Source organism: Athene noctua, chromosome 36, assembly GCF_965140245.1.
Source record: "Athene noctua chromosome 36, bAthNoc1.hap1.1, whole genome shotgun sequence".
NCBI lineage: Eukaryota > Metazoa > Chordata > Aves > Strigiformes > Strigidae > Athene > Athene noctua.
In genome coordinates this window covers 1,011,912-1,034,874 of record NC_134072.1, presented here as the reverse complement: position 1 = coordinate 1,034,874, position 22,963 = coordinate 1,011,912, and the positions used below count along the sequence as shown (strand labels likewise).

At 64.6% G+C, this 22,963-nt stretch overlaps 1 protein-coding gene across 1 annotated transcript in view; it reads left to right on the top strand.

Annotated features, from left to right (window-relative positions):
- The window catches only part of LOC141972858 (chromodomain-helicase-DNA-binding protein 3-like), an 81,127-nt gene that overhangs the window by 42,264 nt on the left and 15,900 nt on the right, over positions 1–22,963 (top strand). The window contains 9 exon segments of the mRNA XM_074930895.1: positions 1,585–1,702; positions 2,727–2,851; positions 4,063–4,294; positions 7,120–7,286; positions 9,290–9,467; positions 12,990–13,055; positions 14,405–14,490; positions 15,582–15,715; positions 19,949–20,093. Of these exon segments, the coding sequence (XP_074786996.1) occupies positions 1,585–1,702; positions 2,727–2,851; positions 4,063–4,294; positions 7,120–7,286; positions 9,290–9,467; positions 12,990–13,055; positions 14,405–14,490; positions 15,582–15,715; positions 19,949–20,093 (1,251 nt within the window).

Here is a 22,963-nt window from a genome sequence, read left to right as displayed (position 1 = left end):
CCGGGTGCTCCCAGTCTAACCAGTGTCCATCCCAGTCACCCCGGGTCCTCCCAGTATGACCAGTATGGGGCACCCCCAGCCCTTCCAGGGGGGTCCTCCTAGTCCACCCCAGTTTCTCTGGGTCCTCCCAGTCTAACCAGTGTCCATCCCAGTCACCCTGGGTCCTCCCAGTATACGCAGTAGGGGTGCCCCCAGCCCCGCCGGGTGCTCCCAGTCTAACCAGTGTCCATCCCAGTCACCCCGGGTCCTCCCAGTATGACCAGTATGGGGCACCCCCAGCCCTTCCAGGGGGGTCCTCCTAGTCCACCCCAGTTTCTCTGGGTCCTCCCAGTCTAACCAGTGTCCATCCCAGTCACCCTGGGTCCTCCCAGTATACGCAGTAGGGGTGCCCCCAGCCCCGCCGGGTGCTCCCAGTCTAACCAGTGTCCATCCCAGTCACCCTGGGTCCTCCCAGTATACTCAGTAGGGGGTGCCCCCAGCCCTGCCGGGTGCTCCCAGTCTAACCAGTGTCCATCCCAGTCACCCCGGGTCCTCCCAGTATGACCAGTATGGGGCACCCCCAGCCCTTCCAGGGGGGTCCTCCTAGTCCACCCCAGTTTCTCTGGGTCCTCCCAGTCTAACCAGTGTCCATCCCAGTCACCCTGGGTCCTCCCAGTATACGCAGTAGGGGTGCCCCCAGCCCTGCCGAGTGCTCCCAGTCTAACCAGTGTCCATCCCAGTCACCCCGGGTCCTCCCAGTATACGCAGTAGGGGTGCCCCCAGCCCTGCCGAGTGCTCCCAGTCTAACCAGTGTCCATCCCAGTCACCCTGGGTCCTCCCAGTATACGCAGTAGGGATGCCCCCAGCCCCGCCGGGTGCTCCCAGTCTAACCAGTGTCCATCCCAGTCACCCTGGGTCCTCCCAGTATACTCAGTAGGGGGTGCCCCCAGCCCCGCCGGGTGCTCCCAGTCTAACCAGTGTCCATCCCAGTCACCCCGGGTCCTCCCAGTATGACCAGTATGGGGCACCCCCAGCCCTTCCAGGGGGGTCCTCCTAGTCCACCCCAGTTTCTCTGGGTCCTCCCAGTCTAACCAGTGTCCATCCCAGTCACCCCGGGTCCCCCCAGTATACGCAGTAGGGGTGCCCCCAGCCCCGCCGGGTGCTCCCAGTCTAACCAGTGTCCATCCCAGTCACCCCGGGTCCCCCCAGTATACGCAGTAGGGGTGCCCCCAGCCCTGCCGGGTGCTCCCAGTCTAACCAGTGTCCATCCCAGTCACCCTGGGTCCTCCCAGTATACTCAGTAGGGGGTGCCCCCAGCCCCGCCGGGTGCTCCCAGTCTAACCAGTGTCCATCCCAGTCACCCCGGGTCCTCCCAGTATACGCAGTAGGGGTGCCCCCAGCCCTGCCGGGTGCTCCCAGTCTAACCAGTGTCCATCCCAGTCACCCTGGGTCCTCCCAGTATACTCAGTAGGGGGTGCCCCCAGCCCTGCCGGGTGCTCCCAGTCTAACCAGTGTCCATCCCAGTCACCCTGGGTCCTCCCAGTATGACCACTATGGGGTGCCCCCAGCCCTGCCGGGTGCTCCCAGTCTAACCAGTGCCCGCAGATGACCAAGATGCTGGACTTACTGGAGGATTTCCTGGACTACGAGGGCTACAAGTACGAGCGGATCGACGGGGGCATCACGGGGGCCCTGCGCCAGGAGGCCATCGACCGCTTCAACGGTAGGACCCCGGCGTCCGGGGGCACCCAGGAGGGTGGGGGGGACCCCGATGTCTGCAGGGGGCACCCCAATGTCCGGGGGGGGCACCCCAGTTTCTGAGGGGGGGGCACCCCAGTGTCTAGGGGGGACACAGCAATGTCTGGGAGGACCCAGGTGTCCCGGGGGGACCCAGGTGACCAGGAGGGTTGAGATTTTGGGGACACCCAGGTTGTTAGAGGGGACCCAGGAGTTTAGGGGGGACCCCACAGTGTCCAGGGGGGGCACCCCGGTTTCTGATGGGGGGCACCCCAGTGTCTGGGAGGGACACAGCAGTGTCTGGGAGGACCAAGGTGTCCGGGGGGGGACCCAGGTGATCAGGGGGGTCAAGGTTTTGGGGACACCCAGGTTGTTAGGGGGGACCTGGGCATTTGGGGGGACCCCTCAGTGTCCAAGGGGGGTACCCCAGTGTCTGGGGGGGGCCCCCAGTGTCTAAGGGGGCCCCCAGTGTCTGGGGAGGGGCTTCCAGTATCCAGTGGGACCCGGGTAGTCAGGGGGGGGTCAAGGTGTTGGGGACACCCAGGTGTTTGGGGGGTGCCCAGGAGTTTAGGGGGGTCCCCCAGTGTCCAGGGGGTGACCCAAGTGTCCAGGGGGCACCCAGGTGTCTGGGGGGGCCCCAGTGTCCTTGGGGGGGGACACCCCAGTGTCTAGGGGGAGCCCCATTGTCCAGGTGGGGACCCCAGTGTCCAGGGGGGGACACAGCTGGTCAGGGGTATCAAGGTTTTGGGGACACCCAGGAGTTCACAGGGGACCCAAATGATTGGGGGGGACCCCCAGGTGTCGGGGGGGACACCCCAATGTCCTGGGGACCCTGCACCCCCTCCCCAGGGTGCGTGGGGTTGGGGGGGGGGGAAATTGGGGTGCAGCAGCACTGACGGGGAGGGATGTTGGAGGGTCTGGGGGGTTTTGGGGGGGCTGCATCGGGGAATTTGGGGGGGCTCCCGGGTTTTGGGGGGGCCGGCCCCCCCCCGCTGATGCCGGGGGGGCAGCGCCGGGGGCGCAGCAGTTCTGCTTCCTGCTGTCGACGCGGGCCGGGGGCCTCGGCATCAACCTGGCCACCGCCGACACCGTCGTCATCTTCGACTCCGACTGGAACCCCCACAACGACATCCAGGTCTGGCACCCTGTCACCCGTCCCGGCACCCTGTCACCCATCCCGGCTCCCTGTCACCCGTCCCGGCACCCTGTCACCCGTCCCAGCACCCGCCCGGCACCCTGTCACTCATCCCAGCACCCTGTCACCCGTCCCAGCACCCGCCCGGCACCCTGTCACCCGTCCCAGCACCCTGTCACCCATCCCAGCACCCTGTCACCCATCCCAGCACCTGCCCGGCACCCTGTCACCCGTCCCAGCACCCTGTCACCTGTCCCAGCACCCGCCCGGCACCCTGTCACCCGTCCCAGCACCCTGTCACCCATCCCAGCACCTGCCCGGCACCCTGTCACCCGTCCCAGCACCCTGTCACCCGTCCCAGCACCTGCCCGGCACCCTGTCACCCGTCCCAGCACCCTGTCACCCGTCCCAGCACCCGTCCGGCACCCTGTCACCCATCCCAGCACCCTGTCACCCATCCCAGCACCCTGTCACCCATCCCAGCACCTGCCCGGCACCCTGTCACCCGTCCCAGCACCTTGTCACCCATCCCAGCACCCGCCCAGCACTTTGTCACCCATCCCAGTACCTTATCACCTGCACCAGCACCTTGTCACCCCCCCCAGCACCCTGTCACCTGCCCAGGCCCTTGTCACTCGCCCCAGACCCTGTCACCCATCTCCAGCACCCTGTCACCCTCTCAGCACCCTGTTCCCTCCCTCCGTCTCCTCTCTGATGTGTCCCCCAGTGTCCCCCACTAATGTCCCCTCTCTGTCGTGTCCCCCACCAACATCCCTCCTGCCACCCCCGTCCCCAGCCTTGTCACTTCCCTGCCCCACCGTGTCCCTTCTGCCCCCCCCATGTCCCCACTGCTCCGCCACGTCCCCGTGTCCTTCCTGGCCGTGTCCCCGCTGCCCCCTCGTGTCCCCGCTGCTCCGCCACGTCCCCGCTGCCCCCTCGTGTCCCCGCTGCCCCCTCGTGTCCCCGCTGCTCCGCCACATCCCCACTGCCCCACCATTGCCCCCTCCCGTCCCCGCTGCCCCGCCACGTCCCCGCTGCCCCCTCCCGTCTCCACTGCCCCACCTCCGTCCCTGCTGCCCCCTCCCGTCCCTGCTGCCCCCTCCCGTCCCCGCTGCCCCCTCCCGTCCCCGCTGCCCCGCCGCATCCCCGCTGCCCCCTCCCGTCCCCGCTGCCCCACCGCCGTCCCCGCTGACCCGCCGTTGTCCCCTCAGGCCTTCAGCCGGGCTCACCGCATCGGCCAGGCCAACAAGGTGATGATCTACCGCTTCGTCACGCGCGCCTCGGTGGAGGAACGCATCACGCAGGTGGCCAAGCGCAAGATGATGCTGACGCACCTGGTGGTGCGCCCAGGGCTGGGCTCCAAGGCCGGCTCCATGTCCAAGCAGGAGCTTGATGACATCCTCAAGTTCGGCACCGAGGAGCTCTTCAAGGACGAGAACGAGGGTCAGCACCCAGCGGGGTTGGGAGAAGGGCGGGGGGGGGGGGACGACAGAGTGTGGAGGGTTTTGGAGGGGTGGGGGGGAGATGTGGGAGTTCCTGGGGGAATGTGGTGGACTGGGAGAGGCCGTAGTGGGCTAAGGTAGGATATTGGAGGCCGTGGTGGGCCGTGATGGGATGTGGGAGGCCATGGTGGCCTGTGGTGGGCCGTGGTGGCCCATGGGAGGTCATGGTGGGCCATGGTGAGATGTGGGAGGCCATGGTGGCCCATGGGAGGTCATGGCAGGACACAGTGAGATGTGGGAGGCCCATGGGAGGCCATGGTGGGCCATGGTGAGATGTGGGAGGCCATGGTGGGCCATGGTGAGATGTGGGAGGCCATGGTGGCCCATGGGAGGTCATGGTGGGCCATGGTGAGATGTGGGAGGCCATGGTGGACCATCGTGGCCTGTGGTGGGCCATGGTGGCTCGTGGGAGGCCATGGCAGGACACAGTGAGATGTGGGAGGCCCATGGGAGGCCATGGTAGGATGTGGGAGGCCATGGTGGCCTGTGGTGGGCCATGGTGAGATGTAGGAGGCCACGGTGGGCTATGGGAGGCCATGGCAGGACACAGTGAGATGTGGGAGGCCCATGGGAGGCCATGGTGGGTCATGGTGAGATGTGGGAGGTCATGGTGGGCCATGATGAGATATAGGAGGCCACAGTGGGCCATGGTGGCCTGTGGTGGGCCATGGTGGCCCATGGGAGGTCATGGCAGGACACAGTGAGATGTGGGAGGCCGTGGTGGGCCATGGTGAGATGTGGGAGGCCATGGTGGATCATGGTGGCCTGTGGTGGGCCATGGTGGATCATGGGAGGCCATGACAGGACACAGTGAGATGTGGGAGGCCCATGGGAGGCCATGGTGGGCCATGGAAGGACGTGGGAAGCCCTGGTGGACCATGGTGAGATGTGGGAGGTCATGGTGGGCCATGATGAGATGTAGGAGGCCACGGTGGGCCATGGTGGCCTGTGGTAGGCCATGGTGGGTCATGGTCGGACATGGGAGGCCGTAGTGGGCCATGATGAGATGTAGGAGGCCATGGTGGACCGTGGTGGCCTGTGGTGGGTCATGGTGGCCCATGGGAGGCCATGACAGGACACAGTGAGATGTGGGAGGCCCATGGGAGGCCCTAGTGGGCCATGGAAGGACGTGGGAAGCCCTGGTGGGCCTTGGTGAGATGTGGGAGGCCGTGGTGGGCCATGGTGGCTCATGGGAGGCCATGACAGGACACAGTGAGATGTGGGAGGCCCATGGGAGGCCATGATAGGACGTGGGAGGCCATGGTGGCCTGTGGTGGGCCATGGTTGGACAGGGGAGACCACAGTTGGTCATGGGAGGCCATGGTGGACCACGATGAGATGTGGGATGCCATGGTAGGACATGGTGGCCCATGGTGGGCTATGGTGGCCTGTGGTGGCCCATGGTAGAACACGAGTGGCCGTGGTGGGCCATGGTCGGCCATGATTGGGCTTGCAAAGCCATGATGGGATGTGCGAGGTGACGGTGGGGCCACGACGGGTCATGCAGAGCCGGGGTGGGATGTTCGAGGTCGTGGTGGGACATGCGAGGCCATGGTGGGACACGTGAGGTCATGACAGAGCTGTGAGACTCGTGGCTGAGCCATGTTGGACCATGCTGAGCCGTGTCAGGCCGTGTCGGGCCATGTTGGGCCATGTTGGACCATGCTGAGCCATGTCAGGCCATGCTGGGCAATGTCAGGCCATGTTGGACCACCATATTGGACCATGTGGGGCCATGCTGGGCCGTACTGGGCCAAGTCAGGCCATGTTGGGCTGTACTGGGCCATGTGAGGCCATGTTGGACCACCATATTGGCCCATGTGGGGCCATGCTGGACCATGTTGGGCCATGCTGGGCCTTACTGGGCTATGAGAGGCCACGTTGGACCACATGAGGCCATGCTGGACCACAATATTGGCCCATGTGGGGCCACGTTGGACCATGTTTAGCCATGTCAGGCCGTGCTGGGCCATGTTGGACCATGCTGGGCCATCCTGGGCTATGTGAGGCCGTGTTGGGCCATGTGAGGCCATGTTGGACCACCATATTAGACCATGTGGGGCCATGCTGGACCATGTTGGGCCATGCTGGGCCTTACTGGGCTATGAGAGGCCATGTTGGACCACCATATTGGCCCATGTGGGGCCATGTTGGACCATGTTGAGCCATGTCAGGCCGTGCTGGGCCATGCTGGACCATGTGGGGCCATGTTAGACCATGTTGGGCCATGCTGGGCCATACTGGGCTATGTGAGGCCGTGTTGGACCACCATCTTAGACCATGTGGGGCCATGCTGGACCGTGTTGGTCTATGCTGGGCCATACTGGGCTATGTGAGGCCATGTCGGACCACGTGAGGCCATGTTGGACCACCATCTTGGACCATGTGGGGCCATGTTGGACCATGTTGAGCCATGTCGGGCCATACTGGACCACGTTGGACCACATGAGGCCATGTTGGACCACCGAATTGGACCACGTAGGGCCGTGTTGCACCATGTTGAGCCATGTCAGGCCATACTGGGTCATGTCGGGCCTTGCTGGGCCACGTTGGACGATGTGAGGCCATGTTGGATCACCATATTGGACCACGTGGGGCCGTGTTGGACCATGTTGGGCCATGCTGGACCATGTTGGGCCATGCTGGGCCGTACTAGGTCATGTCGGGCCGTGTGGGGCCATGTTGGAGCACGCCCAGGCCACGCTGAGCCGTGCCGGGCCCCGCTGGAGCACGTCAGGCCGGGTCAGCAGCGTGTCACCGGCGCAGGGGACAACAAGGAGGAGGACAGCAGCGTCATCCACTACGACAACGAGGCCATCGCCCGCCTCCTCGACCGCAACCAGGACGCCACCGACGACGCCGACGTGCAGAACATGAACGAGTATCTGAGCTCCTTCAAGGTGGCCCAGTACGTCGTGAGGGAGGAGGACAAGGTGCGCCTGGGTGACACGGGGACACGGGGGAGGGGGACGGTGAAGGAGGTGGTGGGGATGGTGGAGATGGAGATGATGGGGACAGTGGGGATGGTTGGGGTGGGGACGGTGGGGATGATGGGGATGGAGATGATGGAGATGACGGAGATGGAGATGATGGGGACAATTGGGGTGGTTGGGGTGGGGATGATGGGGATGATGGAGATGGAGATGACGGAGATGGAGGTGATGGGGACAATGGGGATGGTTGGGGTGGGGACGGTGGAGATGGAGATGATGGGGACAATTGGGGTGGTTGGGGTGGGGATGACGGAGATGATGGAGATGGAGATGATGGAGATGGAGATGATGGGGACAATTGGGGTGGTTGGGATGGGGATGATGGAGATGATGGGGACAATGGGGATGGTTGGGGTGGGGACGGTGGGGACGGTGGGGATGATGAGGATGGAGATGATGGAGATGGAGATGACAGAGATGGAGATGATGGGGACAATGGGGGTGGTTGAGGTGGGGACGGTGGGGATGACGGGGATGGAGATGACGGAGATGGAGATGGGGACAATTGGGATGGTTGAGGTGGGGATGGTGGGGATGACGGAGGTGATGGAGATGGAGATGACGGAGATGGAGATGATGGGGACAGTGGGGATGGTTGAGGTGGGGATGGTGGAGATGATGGGGACAATGGGGATGAGGACAATGGAGATGGTTGAGGTGGGGATGATGGGGACGGAGATGATGGGGACAATTGGGATGGTTGAGGTGGGGACGGTGGGGATGATGGAGATGATGGAGATGGAGATGATGAGGACAATGGGGGTGGGGACAAGATGGTGGAGATGATGGGGACATGGAGGTGGTGGAGATGGAGACGGTGGGGACAAGAGATGATGGAGATGGGAACAACTGAGGTGGTGGAGGTGGGGACGATGATGATTGATGGAGATGATGGAGATGATGGAGACATGGGGATGAAGGGGATGATGGAGGTGGGGTCAGTTGTGGTGGGGACAGTGGAGATGATGGAGATAGAGATGGTGGGGACAATGGAGATGGGGACAGAGGAGATGGAGGTGATGGGGGCGATGGAGCTGATGGAGGGGATGGGGATGATGGGGTGGAGCTGATGGGGGTGATGAGGGGGATGATGGGGATGATGGAGGTGATGAAGATGATGGGGATGACGGAGGGGATGGGGATGATGATGGGGATGACGGAGGGGATGGGGATGATGATGGGGACGATGGAGCTGACGGGGACGATGGAGCTGACGGGGATGATGAGGCTGATGGGGATGATGGAGCCAATGGGGATGCTGATGATGATGGAGCTGATAGGGATGATGATGGGGATGATGGAGCCGATGGGGACGATGGAGCTGAGGGAGGGGCTGGGGATGGTGGTGGGGATGATGATGATGATGATGGGGACGATGGAGCTGAGGGGGGCGATGGGGATGATGGAGCCGAGGGAGGTGGTGGGGATGACGGAGACGATGGGGACAATGATGAGGGGGATGGTGGGGATGATGGAGCCGATGGGGATGATGAAGATGATGGTGGGGATGATGGAGCCGATGGGGACGATGATGAGGAGGAGGATGGTGGGGATGATGGAGCCGATGGGGATGATGATGGTGGGGATGATGGAGCCGATGGGGACGATGATGAGGAGGAGGATGGTGGGGACGATGGAGCCAGTGGGGACGATGATGATGAGGATGGTGGGGATGGTGGAGCCGATGGGGCCGATGATGATGATGATGGTGGGGATGATGGAGCCGATGGGGACGATGACGATGAGGAGGAGGATGGTGGGGACGATGGAGCCAGTGGGGTCGATGATGATGATGATGATGGGGACGATGGAGCCGATGGGGACGACGGAGCCGAGGGAGGTGATGGGGATGACGGTGGGGACGATGGAGCCGATGATGATGATGACGGTGGGGACGACGGAGCCGAGGGGGGGGCCGCTGGTGACGGTGCCTGTGCCGGCAGATCGAGGAGATCGAGCGGGAGATCATCAAGCAGGAGGAGAACGTCGACCCCGACTACTGGGAGAAGCTGCTGCGGCACCACTACGAGCAGCAGCAGGAGGACCTGGCCCGCAACCTGGGCAAGGGCAAGCGGGTCCGCAAGCAGGTCAACTACAACGACGCCGCCCAGGAGGACCAAGGTGGGCGCTGGGAGGCACTGGGAGGCACTGGGAACACGCTAGGGGGCACTGGGGACGCACCGAGGGGCACTGGGAGGCACTGGAAGGCACTGGGAAGCACTGGGAAGGCACTAGGAAGCACTGGGAAGGTACTGGGAGGCACTGGGAAGGTACTAGGAGGCACTGGGGAGGCACTAGGAGACACTGGGAAGGCACTGGGAGGCACTGGGAAGGCACTGGGAGGCACTGGGAAGGCACTAGGAAGCACTGGGAAGGTACTGGGAGGCACTGGGAAGGTACTAGGAGGCACTGGGGAGGCACTAGGAGACACTGGGAAGGTACTGGGAGGCACTGGGAAGGCACTGGGAGGCACAGGGAAGGCACTGGGAGGCACTGGGAACACGCTAGGGGGCACTGGGGACGCACCGAGGGGCACTGGGAGGCACTGGGATGCAACTTGGGCCAAGGGGAAGAGGGTGCACAAAGAGGTTGACTGCGAGGATGGTGCCCAGGAGGACCAAGGTGGGCACTGGGAGGTACTGGGAGGCACTGGGAAGTTACTGGCTGGCACTGGGAAGGTACTGGGAGGCACTGGGAAGGTACTGGGAAGGTACTAGGAGGAACTGGGGAGGCACTAGGAGACACTGGGAAGGTACTGGGAGGCACAGGGAAGGCACTGGGAGGCACAGGGAAGGCACTGGGAGGCACTGGGAAGGTACTGGGAGGCACTGGGAAGGTATTGGGAAGGTACTAGGAGGCACTGGGAAGGTACTGGGAAGGTACTAGGAGGCACTGGGAGGTATTGGGAGGCACTGGGAAGGTACTAGGAGGCACTGGGGAGGCACTAGGAAGCACTGGGAAGGTACTGGGAGGCACTGGGAAGGTACTGGGAGGCACTGGGAAGGCACTAGGAAGCACTGGGAAGGTACTGGGAGGCACTGGGAAGGCACTAGGAGGCACTGGGAGGGCACTAGGAGACACTGGGAAGGCACTGGGAGGCACTGGGAAGGCACTGGGATGCAACTTGGGCCAAGGGGAAGAGGGTGCACAAGGAGGTTGACTGCGAGGATGGTGCCCAGGAGGACCAAGGTGGGCACTGGGAGGCACTGGGAAGGCACTGGGAGGTACTGGGAAGGTACTGCAAGGCACTGGGAAGGTACTAGGAGGTATTGGAAAGGTACTGGGAGGCACTGGGAAGGTACTAGGAGGTATTGGGAAGGTACTGGAAGGCACTGGGAGGCACAGGGAAGGCACTAGGAAGCACTGGGAAGGTACTGGGAGGCACTGGGAAGGTACTAGGAGACACTGGGTAGGTACTGGGAGGCACTGGGAAGGTACTGAGAGGCACTGGGGAGGCACTGGGAGGCACAGGGAAGGTACTGGGAGGCACTGGGAAGGTACTGGGAAGGTACTAGGAGGCACTGGGAGGTACTGGGAGGCACTGGGAAGGCACTGGGAGGTACTGGGAAGGTACTGGAAGGCACTGGGAAGGTACTAGGAGGTATTGGGAAGGTACTGGGAGGCACTGGGAAGGCACTGGGAGGTACTGGGAAGGTACTGGAAGGCACTGGGAAGGTACTAGGAGGTATTGGGAAGGTACTGGGAGGCACTGGGAAGGCACTGGGAGGTACTGGGAAGGCACTGGAAGGCACTGGGAAGGTACTAGGAGGTATTGGGAAGGTACTGGGAGGCACTGGGAAGGCACTGGGAGGTACTGGGAAGGTACTGGAAGGCACTGGGAAGGTACTAGGAGGTATTGGGAAGGTACTGGGAGGCACTGGGAGGTACTGGGAAGGCACTGGAAGGCACTGGGAAGGTACTAGGAGGTATTGGGAAGGTACTGGGAGGCACTGGGAAGGCACTGGGAGGCACTGGGAAGGTACTAGGAGGCACTGGGGAGGCACTAGGAGACACTGGGAAGGTACTGGGAGGCACTGGGAAGGTACTGGGAGGTACTGGGAAGGTACTAGGAGGCACTGGGAGGTACTGGGAGGCACTGGGAAGGCACTAGGAGGCACTGGGAAGGTACTGGGAGGCACAGGGAAGGTACTGGGAGGCACTGGAAGGCACTGGGAGGCACTGGGAAGGCACTAGGAGGCACTGGGAAGGTACTGGGAGGCACTGGGAGTTACTGGGAGCACTGGGAGGTGACTGGGATGTTCCTTGCGAGCACTGGGAGTTACTGGGAGCACTGGGAGGTGACTGGGATGTTCCTTAAGAGCACTGGGAGTTACTGGGAGCACTGGGAGGTGACTGGGGTGTTCCTTGAGAGCACTGGGAGTTACTGGGAGCACTGGGAGGTGACTGGGGTGTTCCTTGAGAGCACTGGGAGTTACTGGGAGCACTGGGAGGTGACTGGGGTGTTCCTTGAGAGCACTGGGAGTTACTGGGAGCACTGGGAGGTGACTGGGGTGTTCCTTGGGAGCACTGGGAGTTACTGGGAGCACTGGGAGGTGACTGGGGTGTTCCTTGGGAGCACTGGGAGTTACTGGGAGCACTGGGAGGTGACTGGGGTGTTCCTTGAGAGCACTGGGAGTTACTGGGAGCACTGGGAGGTGACTGGGGTGTTCCTTGAGAGCACTGGGAGTTACTGGGAGCACTGGGAGGTGACTGGGGTGTTCCTTGAGAGCACTGGGGGTTACTGGGAGCACTGGGAGGTGACTGGGATGTTCCTTGGGAGCACTGGGAGTTACTGGGAGCACTGGGAGGTGACTGGGATGTTCCTTGGGAGCACTGGGAGTTACTGGGAGCACTGGGAGGTGACTGGGGTGTTCCTTGAGAGCACTGGGAGTTACTGGGAGCACTGGGAGGTGACTGGGGTGTTCCTTGGGAGCACTGGGAGTTACTGGGAGCACTGGGAGGTGACTGGGGTGTTCCTTGGGAGCACTGGGAGTTACTGGGAGCACTGGGAGGTGACTGGGGTGTTCCTTGAGAGCACTGGGAGTTACTGGGAGCACTGGGAGGTGACTGGGGTGTTCCTTGAGAGCACTGGGAGTTACTGGGAGCACTGGGAGGTGACTGGGATGTTCCTTGGGAGATTTTTGGTGTTTTGGGGTGTTCAGGGGTGCTGGGGGGTGTTTGGGGGTACGGGGGGGCTGTTTGGGGGTGCGGGGGGTCTGTTTGGGGGTACGGGGGGTGTTTGGGGGTGCGGGGGGGCTGTTTGGGGGTACGGGGGGGCTGTTTGGGGGTACAGGGGGTGTTTGGGGGTACGGGGGGTGTTTGGGGGTACGGGGGTGTTTGGGGGTACAGGGGGTGTTTGGGGGTACGGGGGCTGTTTGGGGGTACGGGGGGGCTGTTTGGGGGTTCGGGGGTGTTTGGGGGTACAGGGGCTGTTTGGGGGTACAGGGGCTGTTTGGGGGTACGGGGGTGTTTGGGGGTACAGGGGCTGTTTGGGGGTACGGGGGGGCTGTTTGGGGGTACGGGGGTGTTTGGGGGTACAGGGGCTGTTTGGGGGTTCGGGGGTGTTTGGGGGTACGGGGGTGTTTGGGGGTGCGGGGGTGTTTGGGGGTGCGGGGGGTCCCCGGTGCTGACGGCCCCCCCCAGACAACCAGTCCGAGTACTCGGTGGGCTCCGAGGAGGAGGACGAGGACTTCGACGAGCGGCCGGAGGGTGAGTGGCCCCCGCGCCCCCCCGGGGGTCCCCGAGTCCCCTCTGGGTGTCCCCCCGTGTCCCCCCTGGGTGTCCCCGAGTCCCCTCTGTCCCCCCAAGTTCTCTCGGTGTCCCTCCGTGTCCCCCTCACGTCCCCCCCCCGTGTCCCCTCTCTCAGCCCCGTCCCCCCTTGTCCCCTCGTGTCCCCTCGTGACCCTCCCATGTCTCTTGTGTCCCCCCCGTGTGTCCCCTTGTCCCCTTTGTGTCCCCTCATGTCCCTTTTGTGTCCCCATGTCCCCTCTCTGTCCTCCCCTGTCCCTTGTGTCCCCTCGTGTCCCCCCCATGTGTCCCCCTTGTCCCCTCTGTGTCCCCTCATGTCCCTTTTGTGTCCCCATGTCCCCTCTCTGTCCTCCCCTGTCCCTTGTGTCCCCTCGTGTCCCCCCCATGTGTCCCCCTTGTCCCCTCTGTGTCCCCTCATGTCCCTTTTGTGTCCCCATGTCCCCTCTCTGTCCTCCCCTGTCCCATGTGTCCCCTTGTGTCCCCTCGTGTCCTCCCCATGTCTCTTGTGCCCCCCCCGTGTCCCCCATGTCCCCTTTTTGTCCCCTCATGTCCTCTGTCCCCTCTGTGTCCCTTGTGTCCCTCTCTATGTCCCTTCCTGTCCCCTCTGTGTCCCCCTGTCCCCTCCATGCCCCCCCTGTCCCCTCTCTGTCCCCCCCATGTCCCCTCTGTGTCCCCGTGTCCCCTCTGTGTCCCTGTGTCCCCCCCCATGTCCCCTCTGTGTCCCCATGTCCCCCCCCCCGTGTCCCCTGTGTGTGTCCCTGTGTCCCCCCCCCCGTGTCCCCTCTCTGACCCACCGTGTCCCCTCTGTCCCCCTGAGCCCCAGAGTGACACTGAAGGACCCTGGGGGGTGTCAGGGTGCCCCGGGGGGGGGTCAGGGTATCCTAGGGGGGGGTCAGGGTGCCCCGGGGGGTGTCAGGGTGCCCTAGGGGGGGTCAGGGTGCCCCGGGGGGGGGTCAGGGTATCCTGGGGGGGTGTCAGGGTGCCCTAGGGGGGGTCAGGGTGCCCCGGGGGGGGTCAGGGTGCCCCGGGGGGGGGTCAGGGTATCCTGGGGGGGTGTCAGGGTGCCCTAGGGGGGGTCAGGGTGCCCCGGGGGGGGTCAGGGTGCCCTGGGGGGGGTCAGGGTATCCTGGGGGGGGGTCAGGGTGCCCCGGGGGGGGTCAGGGTGCCCCGGGGGGGGGTCAGGGTGTCCTGGGGGGGTGTCAGGGTGCCCCGAGGGGGGGTCAGGGTGCCCCAGGGGGGGTCAGGGTGCCCCGGGGGGGGTGTCGGGGTGCTGGGGGTGGGTGCTGACCCCCCCCTTCGCCCCCCCCCAGGCCGGCGTCAGTCCAAGCGGCAGCTGCGGAACGAGAAGGACAAACCCCTCCCCCCGCTGCTGGCCCGGGTGGGCGGCAACATCGAGGTGGGGACCCCCGGGGGGGGCACCCCAATAGCGGGGGGGGACACCCCAATACCGGGGGGGGCACCTCAACACCAGGGGGGGTTACCCCAATACCGGGGAGCGGCACCCATGACCCCCCCCCGACACCCGTGTGTGTGTGTGTGTCCCACACTGGGGTACCCCCCCCCCCCCCACCATGTGCCCCCCCCCCCGGGGCATCTGGGTCCCCCCACCCACCCACGACCCCCCCAAACACCCACGTGCCCCCCCCCACCCCAGGGGTACCCCCTGCACACCCACATCCCCCCCCCAGCCCCTCACCCATGTTGCCCCCCCAGACACCTGTGTCCCCCAAACTAATGCGACCCCCTCCCATATTTTGGGGTGTCCCCCCACATATTCTGGGGTGTTCCCCCCCCCCCATGACCCCCCCCAAACACCCACGACCCCCCCAAACACCCACATCCCCCCCCCTTCACCCATGTCCCCCCCCCCGGACATCTGGGTCCCCCCAACTAATGTGACCCCCTCCCATATTTTGGGGTGTCCCCCTACATATTCTGGGGTCCCCCCCCATATCTGAGTGTGTCCCCCCCCCCATGACCCCCCCCAAACACCCACGACCCCCCCAAACACCCACATCCCCCCCCCTTCACCCATGTGTCCCCCCCCGGACATCTGGGTCCCCCCAACTAATGCGACCCCCTCCCATATTTTGGGGTGTCCCCCCACATATTCTGGGGTCCCCCCCCATATCTGAGTGTCCCCCCCCCCCCCCCCCGACCCCCCCCAAACACCCACATCCCCCCCCCTTCACCCATGTCCCTCCCCAGACATCTGGGTCCCCCCAACTAATGCGACCCCCCCGCCTCCATATTCTGGGGTACCCACCCCATATTTTGGGGTCCCCCCCCATGTCTGAGTGTCCCCCCCAAACACCCCCATTCCCCCCCCCCCCTCCAACACCAGGTGTCCCCCCTGCACACCCACACCCCCCACACCCCCCCTCGATGTCCCCATGTCCCCCCTGCCTTGTCCGGGGGTCCCCCCACCCCCCGTGCCCCCCCCCCTTGGCTCCCGGAGCCCCGTGACCCCCCCGGGCCCCCCCGCAGGTTTTGGGGTTCAACACGCGGCAGCGCAAGGCCTTCCTGAACGCGGTGATGCGCTGGGGGATGCCCCCCCAGGACGCCTTCACCTCCCAGTGGCTCGTGCGCGACCTGCGCGGCAAAACCGAGAAGGAGTTCAAGTAGGTGACACCGGGGACGGGGGGACATCGGGGACAGGGACATCGGGGACGGGGTGGCACCGGGGACAGGGACATCGGGGACGGGGTGGCATTGGGGACAGGGACATCGGGGACGGGGTGGCACTGGGGACAGGGGGACACTGGGGCAGGGACATCGGGGACGGGGGGACATCGGGGACGGGGTGGCACTGGGGACAGGGACACACTGGGGCAGGGACATCGGGGACGGGGTGGCACTGGGGACAGGGGGACACTGGGGACAGGGTGGCACTGGGGACAGGGTGGCACTGGGGACAGGGACATTGGGGACAGGGTGGCACTGGGGACAGGGAGGCATCGGGGAGAGGGGGACATCGGGGACAGGGGGACACTGGGGACAGGGGGTGGCACTGGGGATAGGGTGGCACCAGGGACAGGGGGACATGGGGGACAGGGGGTGGCACTGGGGACAGGGTAGCACTGGGGACAGGGTGGCACTGGGGACAGGGACATCAGGGACAGGGTGGCACTGGGGACAGGGGGACACTGGGGACAGGGTGGCACTGGGGACAGGGGGACATCAGGGAGAGGGGGACACCAGGGACAGGGGGACATCGGGGACAGGGGGACACTGGGGATGGGGTGGCACGGGGGACAGGGGGACATCCGGGACAGGGCGACACCGGGGAGAGGGGGACATTGGGGACAGGGGGACACCAGGGAGAGGGGGACACCGGGGACAGGGTGACACTGGAGACAGGGGGTGACGTCGGGGACAGGGGGTGACAGGAGGGACAGGGGGTGGCACTGGGGACAGGGGATGGGACTAGGGACAGACAGTGACACTGGGGACAAGGGGTGACACTGGGGATGGGGTGACACTGGGGACAGGAGGTGACACTGGGGACAGGGAGGGGCACTAGGGACAGGCAGTGGCATTGAGGACAGTCAGTGACATCGGGGCCAGGGGGTGACACTGGGAACAGGGGGTGGCATTGGGGACAGGTGGTGACACCAGGGACAGGCGGTGACACTGGGGACAGGATGTGGCACTAGGGACATGGGGTGACACCGGTGACAGGTGGTGACACTGGGGACGGGAGGTGACATTGGGACAGGTGGTGACACTGGGCACAGGCGGTGGCATCAGGGACAGGCGGTTGCATTGGGGACAGGTGACACCAGGGACAGGTGGTGACACCAGGGACAGGTGGTGGCACTGGCACAGGTGGGGCAGGATGGGGGGGGTGTCCCTGTGTCCTCGAGTGTCCCCTATGTCCTTGTGTCCTCGTCCCCACGTCCCCCATGTCCCCATGTGTGTCCCCACGTGTCCCCCATGTTTTATTGTCCCTTTTGTCCCTGCGTGTCCCCATCTTCCATTGTCCCCCCGTGTCCCCATTGTCCCTTGTCCTTATGTCCCCATGTGTGTCCTCAGGTCATCCCCATGTCCCCCGTGTCCCCATGTCTTTGTCCCCATGTGTCCCTTGTGTGTCCCCATGTGTGTCCCCACATCCCTCCTTGTGTCCCCGTGTTTTATTGTCCCCTCTGTCCCCCTATGCCCCCCCATGCCCATAGTGTCCCCATGGCCCTGTTTGTCACCATGTCCTTATGTCCCCAGGTCTCCACCGTGTCCCCGTTGTCCCCCCATGTCCCCCCCATGTCCCCCGATGTACCCGTTGTCTCCCCGTGTCCCTGTTGTCCCCCCCACGTCCCCGTTGTCCCCCCACGTCCCCGTTGTCCCCCCATGTCCCTGGTGTCCCCCCGTGTCCCCCCGTGTCCCCGTTGTGCCCCCATGTCCCCATTGTCCCACCATTGTACCCCCCATGTCCCTGTTGTCCCCCCCATGTCCCCAGTGTCCCCCCTTGTCCCCTGTGTACCCGTTGTCCCCCCATTGTCCCCCCATTGTCCCCCCAAGTCCCCGTTGTCCCCCCATGTCCCCCTTGTCCCCCTGTTGTCCCCCCAGTGTCCCCGTTGTCCCCCCATGTCCCCCTTGTCCCCCGTTGTCCCCCCAGTGTCCCCGTTGTCCCCCATGTCCTCAGTGTCCCCCCATGTACCCATTGTGTCCCCCGTTGTCCCCCCATGTCCCCGTTGTCCCCCTATTGTCCCCCCGTTGTCCCCCCATGTCCCCGTTGTCCCCCTGTTGTCCCCGTTGTCCCCATTGTCCCCCCGTTGTCCCCCCATGTCCCTGTTGTCCCCTCAGTGTCCCCATTGTCCCCCCGTTGTCCCCGTTGTCCCCCCGGTGTCCCCCCGTGTCCCCGTGCCGCGTGATGAGCCCTTACTCAGCCGAGCGCCACCGCTGTCGGTTTTCCTGGGGACCGGACGAGCCCGTGTCCCCCTCACCCCGACACAGAGTCACCCCCCCTCGGGGGTCCCCGTGTCCCCTCGGGGGGGGCCGGTGTCTGGCTCAGGGGACGCCAGAGCGGTGGCAGGACCCGGCCGGAGCTGGCACAGCCCGGGACAGGCGCTGTGACGAGGGGACGGGCTGATGGCACGGGGACATCGGGGACACTGGGGACACTGGGGACGGGGACACTGGGGTTGAGGGTTTATGGGGACAAGAGCTTGAGGACAGGGACAGGGGACGCTGGGGACAAGGACCTTGGGGACAGGGGACACTGGGGATGGGGTGTGTGGGGACAGAGGATCCTGAGGACAGGGACCTTGGGGACAGGGACTGTGGGGACAGGGATTTATGGGGACAAGGGACAATGGGGACAGGATCTATGGGGACAGGAGGACAGGGACAGGGACCTTGGGGACAGGGGACACTGGAGAGGGGGTGTGTGGGGACAGGAGCTTGAGGACAGAGACAGGGGACACTGGGGACAAGGACCTTGGGGACAGGGGACACTGGGGATGGGGTCTGTGGGGACAAGGGACACTGGGGACAGGGCAACAAGGACTGTGGGGACAAAGGACCCTGAGGTCAGGGACCTTGGGGACAGGGACTGTGGGGACGGGGGATTTATGGGGACAAGGGACAATGGGGACAGGATCTATGGGGACAAGAGGACAGGGACAGGGGACTGTGGGGACAGGGACCTTGGGGACAGGGGATCCTGGACAAGAGCTTGAGGACAGGGACAAGGGACCCTGGGGACAGGGACTTTAGGGACAGGGGACCCTGGGGACAGGGACTTTGGGGACAGACTTTAGGGATGGGGACAAGGGGGTCCTTGGGGACAGGGGGGACCCTGCAGGTGGGGACCTTGGGGACAGGGACTTCAGGGATGGGGACAGGGACTCTGGGGACAGAGACTTTAGGGGCAGGGGACAGGAGTGATCCTGGAGGTGGGGACCTTGGGGACAGGGACCCTGGGGACAGGGACCCTGGGGACAGAGACTTTAGGGACAGGGGACCTTGGGGACAGAGACTTGAGGGAGGGAGACAGGGGACACTGGGGATGGGGACAGGGGACTCTGGGGACAAAGGCTTGAGGGAGGGGGACAGGGGGGACCTTGGGGACAGGGACCGTGGGGACATGGACTCTGGGGACAGAGACTTTAGGGACAGGTGACCTTGGGGACAGGGACTTCAGGAATGGGGACAGAGACTTTAGGGACAGGGGACCTTGGGGACAAGGACTTGAGGGAGGGAGACAGGGGACACTGGGGACGGGGACCTTGGGGACAGGGGACTCTGGGGACAAAGGCTTGAGGGAGGGGGACAGGGACACTGGGGACGGGGACCTTGGGGACAGGGGATCTTGGGGACAGGGACTTTAGGAATGGAGACAGGGGGGTCCCTGGGGACAGGGGGGGGGACCCTGGGGGTGGGGACCTTGGGGACAGGGACCCTGGGGACATGGACTCTGGGGACGGAGACTTTAGGGACAGGGGACTTTGGGGACAGGGACTTGAGGGAGGGAGACAGGGGACACTGGGGATGGGGACATTGGGGACAGGGGACTCTGGGGACAAAGACTTGAGGGAGGGGGACAGGAAGGACCCTGGGGACAGGGACCCTGGGGACAGGGACTTCAGGGATGGAGACAGGGGGGTCCCTGGGGACAGGGGAGGGGGGACACCCTGGGGGTGGGGACCTTGGGGACAGGGACCCTGGGGACAGAGACTTGAGGGAGGGAGACAGGGGACACTGGGGATGGGGACAGGGGACCTTGGGGACAGAGACTTTAGGAATGGAGACAGGAGGGTCCCTGGGGACAGGGCGGGGGGGGACACACCCCCTGGGGGTGGGGACCTTGGGGACAGGGTCCCTGGTGGCAGCCGGTGGCCCCTGCGCGTGTCCCCCAGGGCCTACGTGTCCCTCTTCATGCGCCACCTCTGCGAGCCGGGGGCCGACGGCTCCGAGACCTTCGCGGACGGGGTCCCCCGGGAGGGGCTCTCGCGGCAGCAGGTGCTGACCCGCATCGGCGTCATGTCCCTCGTCAAGAAGAAGGTACCCCCCCGCCCCCCCCCCCCCCCCCCCCCCCCCGGCCCCCAAATCTCCGCGGACCCCAAAAACATCCCGGCGGGGACCCCCAAAAATGCCGGCGAGTCTCCGTCCTGTCCCCTCCCTGATGCCGGGGTCCCCTCTAGAGGGCTGTGGGTCCCCCCTCCACACGCCTGGGTGCCCCCCCCAAACTTGTGGGGGCCCCCCCCAACGCTGGGGTCCCCCCTGGACACCTGGGTGCCCCCCAAAACTCTTGGGGGTCCCCCCAAAACTCCTGGGAGTCCTGTGTCCCCCCCCCTGTGCCGGGGTCCCCTCTAGAGGGCTGAGGGTCCCCCCTCCACACACCCGGGTGCCCCCCCAAACTTGTGGGGGCCCCCCCCAACGCTGGGGTCCCCCCTGGACACCTGGGTGCCCCCCAAAACTCTTGGGGGTCCCCCCAAAACTCCTGGGGGTCCTCCCAAAACTCCTGGGAGTCCCGTGTCCCCCCCCCGGTGCTGGGGTCCCCTCTAGAGGGCTGTGGGTCCCCCCTCCACACGCCTGGGTGCCCCCCCCAAACTTGTGGGGGCCCCCCCCAACGCTGGGGTCCCCCCTGGACACCCGGGTGCCCCCCAAAATTCCTGGGGATCCCCCTCCCAGACACCTGGGTGCTCCCCAGATCCCTCGGTCCCCCCTGAACACCCCAGTCCCCCCCCAAATCCTGGGGTCCCCCCGACCTGATTCCCTATGGGTGCATTTTTTTGGGGTGCAGCCCCCCCCTCTCCCCCCAGGTGTATTTTCAGGGTGCAGCCCCCCCCTCTCCCCCCAGGTGTATTTTCAGGGGTGCAGCCCCCCCCATCTCTCCTTGAACCTTTTTTTTTTGGGGTGCAGCCCCCCCCCCACTCCCCCCAGGTGTATTTTCAGGGGTGCAGCCCCCCCCATCTCTCCTTGAACCTTTTTTTTTCGGGGTGCAGCCCCCCCCTCTCCCCCCAGGTGTATTTTCAGGGGTGCAGCCCCCCCCATCTCTCCTTGAACCTTTTTTTTTGGGGTGCAGCCCCCCCCCACTCCCCCCAGGTGTATTTTCAGGGGTGCAGCCCCCCCCATCTCTCCTTGAACCTTTTTTTTTGGGGTGCAGCCCCCCCCCTCTCCCCCCAGGTGTATTTTCAGGGGTGCAGCCCCCCCATCTCTCCTTGAACCTTTTTTTTTTTGGGTGCAGCCTCCCCCCGGGTGTATTTTTGGGGTGCAGCCCCCCCATCTCCCCCTGGGTGTATTTTTTGGGGTGCAGCCCCCCCCCTCTCCCCCCGGGTGTATTTTTTTGGGGTGCACCCCCCCCCCACTCCCCCCGGGTGTATTTTCAGGGGTGCAGCCCCCCCCATCTCTCCTTGAACCTTTTTTTTTTGGGGTGCAGCCCCCCCCCACTCCCCCCAGGTGTATTTTCAGGGGTGCAGCCCCCCCCGTCTCTCCTTGAACCTTTTTTTTTTGGGGTGCAGCCCCCCCCCCTCTCCCCCCAGGTGTATTTTCAGGGGTGCAGCCCCCCCCATCTCTCCTTGAACCTTTTTTTTTTGGGGTGCAGCCCCCCCCTCTCCCCCCGGGTGTATTTTCAGGGGTGCAGCCCCCCCCATCTCTCCTTGAACCTTTTTTTTTTTGGGGTGCAGCCCCCCCCCCACTCCCCCCGGGTGTATTTTTTGGGGTGCAGCCCCCCCCCACTCCCCCCAGGTGTATTTTCAGGGGTGCAGCCCCCCCCATCTCTCCTTGAACCTTTTTTTTTTGGGGTGCAGCCCCCCCCATCTCCCCCGGGTGTATTTTTTGGGGTGCAGCCCCCCCCCACTCCCCCCAGGTGTATTTTCAGGGGTGCAGCCCCCCCCATCTCTCCTTGAACCTTTTTTTTTGGGGTGCAGCCCCCCCCTCTCCCCCCAGGTGTATTTTCAGGGGTGCAGCCCCCCCCATCTCTCCTTGAACCTTTTTTTTTTGGGGTGCAGCCCCCCCCCTCTCCCCCCGGGTGTATTTTCAGGGGTGCAGCCCCCCCCATCTCTCCTTGAACCTTTTTTTTTTGGGGTGCAGCCCCCCCCCACTCCCCCCAGGTGTATTTTCAGGGGTGCAGCCCCCCCCATCTCTCCTTGAACCTTTTTTTTTTGGGTGCAGCCCCCCCCCTCTCCCCCCAGGTGTATTTTCAGGGGTGCAGCCCCCCCCATCTCTCCTTGAACCTTTTTTTTTTGGGGTGCAGCCCCCCCCCACTCCCCCCAGGTGTATTTTCAGGGGTGCAGCCCCCCCCATCTCTCCTTGAACCTTTTTTTTTGGGGTGCAGCCCCCCCCTCTCCCCCCAGGTGTATTTTTGGGGTGCAGCCCCCCCCATCTCTCCTTGAACCTTTTTTTTTTGGGGTGCAGCCCCCCCCACTCCCCCCAGGTGTATTTTCAGGGGTGCAGCCCCCCCCATCTCTCCTTGAACCTTTTTTTTTGGGGTGCAGCCCCCCCCCTCTCCCCCCGGGTGTATTTTCAGGGGTGCAGCCCCCCCCATCTCTCCTTGAACCTTTTTTTTTTGGGGTGCAGCCCCCCCCACTCCCCCCAGGTGTATTTTCAGGGGTGCAGCCCCCCCCATCTCTCCTTGAACCTTTTTTTTTGGGGTGCAGCCCCCCCCCTCTCCCCCAGGTGTATTTTCAGGGGTGCAGCCCCCCCCATCTCTCCTTGAACCTTTTTTTTTGGGGTGCAGCCCCCCCCTCTCCCCCCAGGTGTATTTTCAGGGGTGCAGCCCCCCCCCATCTCTCCTTGAACCTTTTTTTTTGGGGTGCAGCCCCCCCCTCTCCCCCCGGGTGTATTTTCAGGGGTGCAGCCCCCCCCATCTCTCCTTGAACCTTTTTTTTTTGGGGTGCAGCCCCCCCCCTCTCCCCCCAGGTGTATTTTTT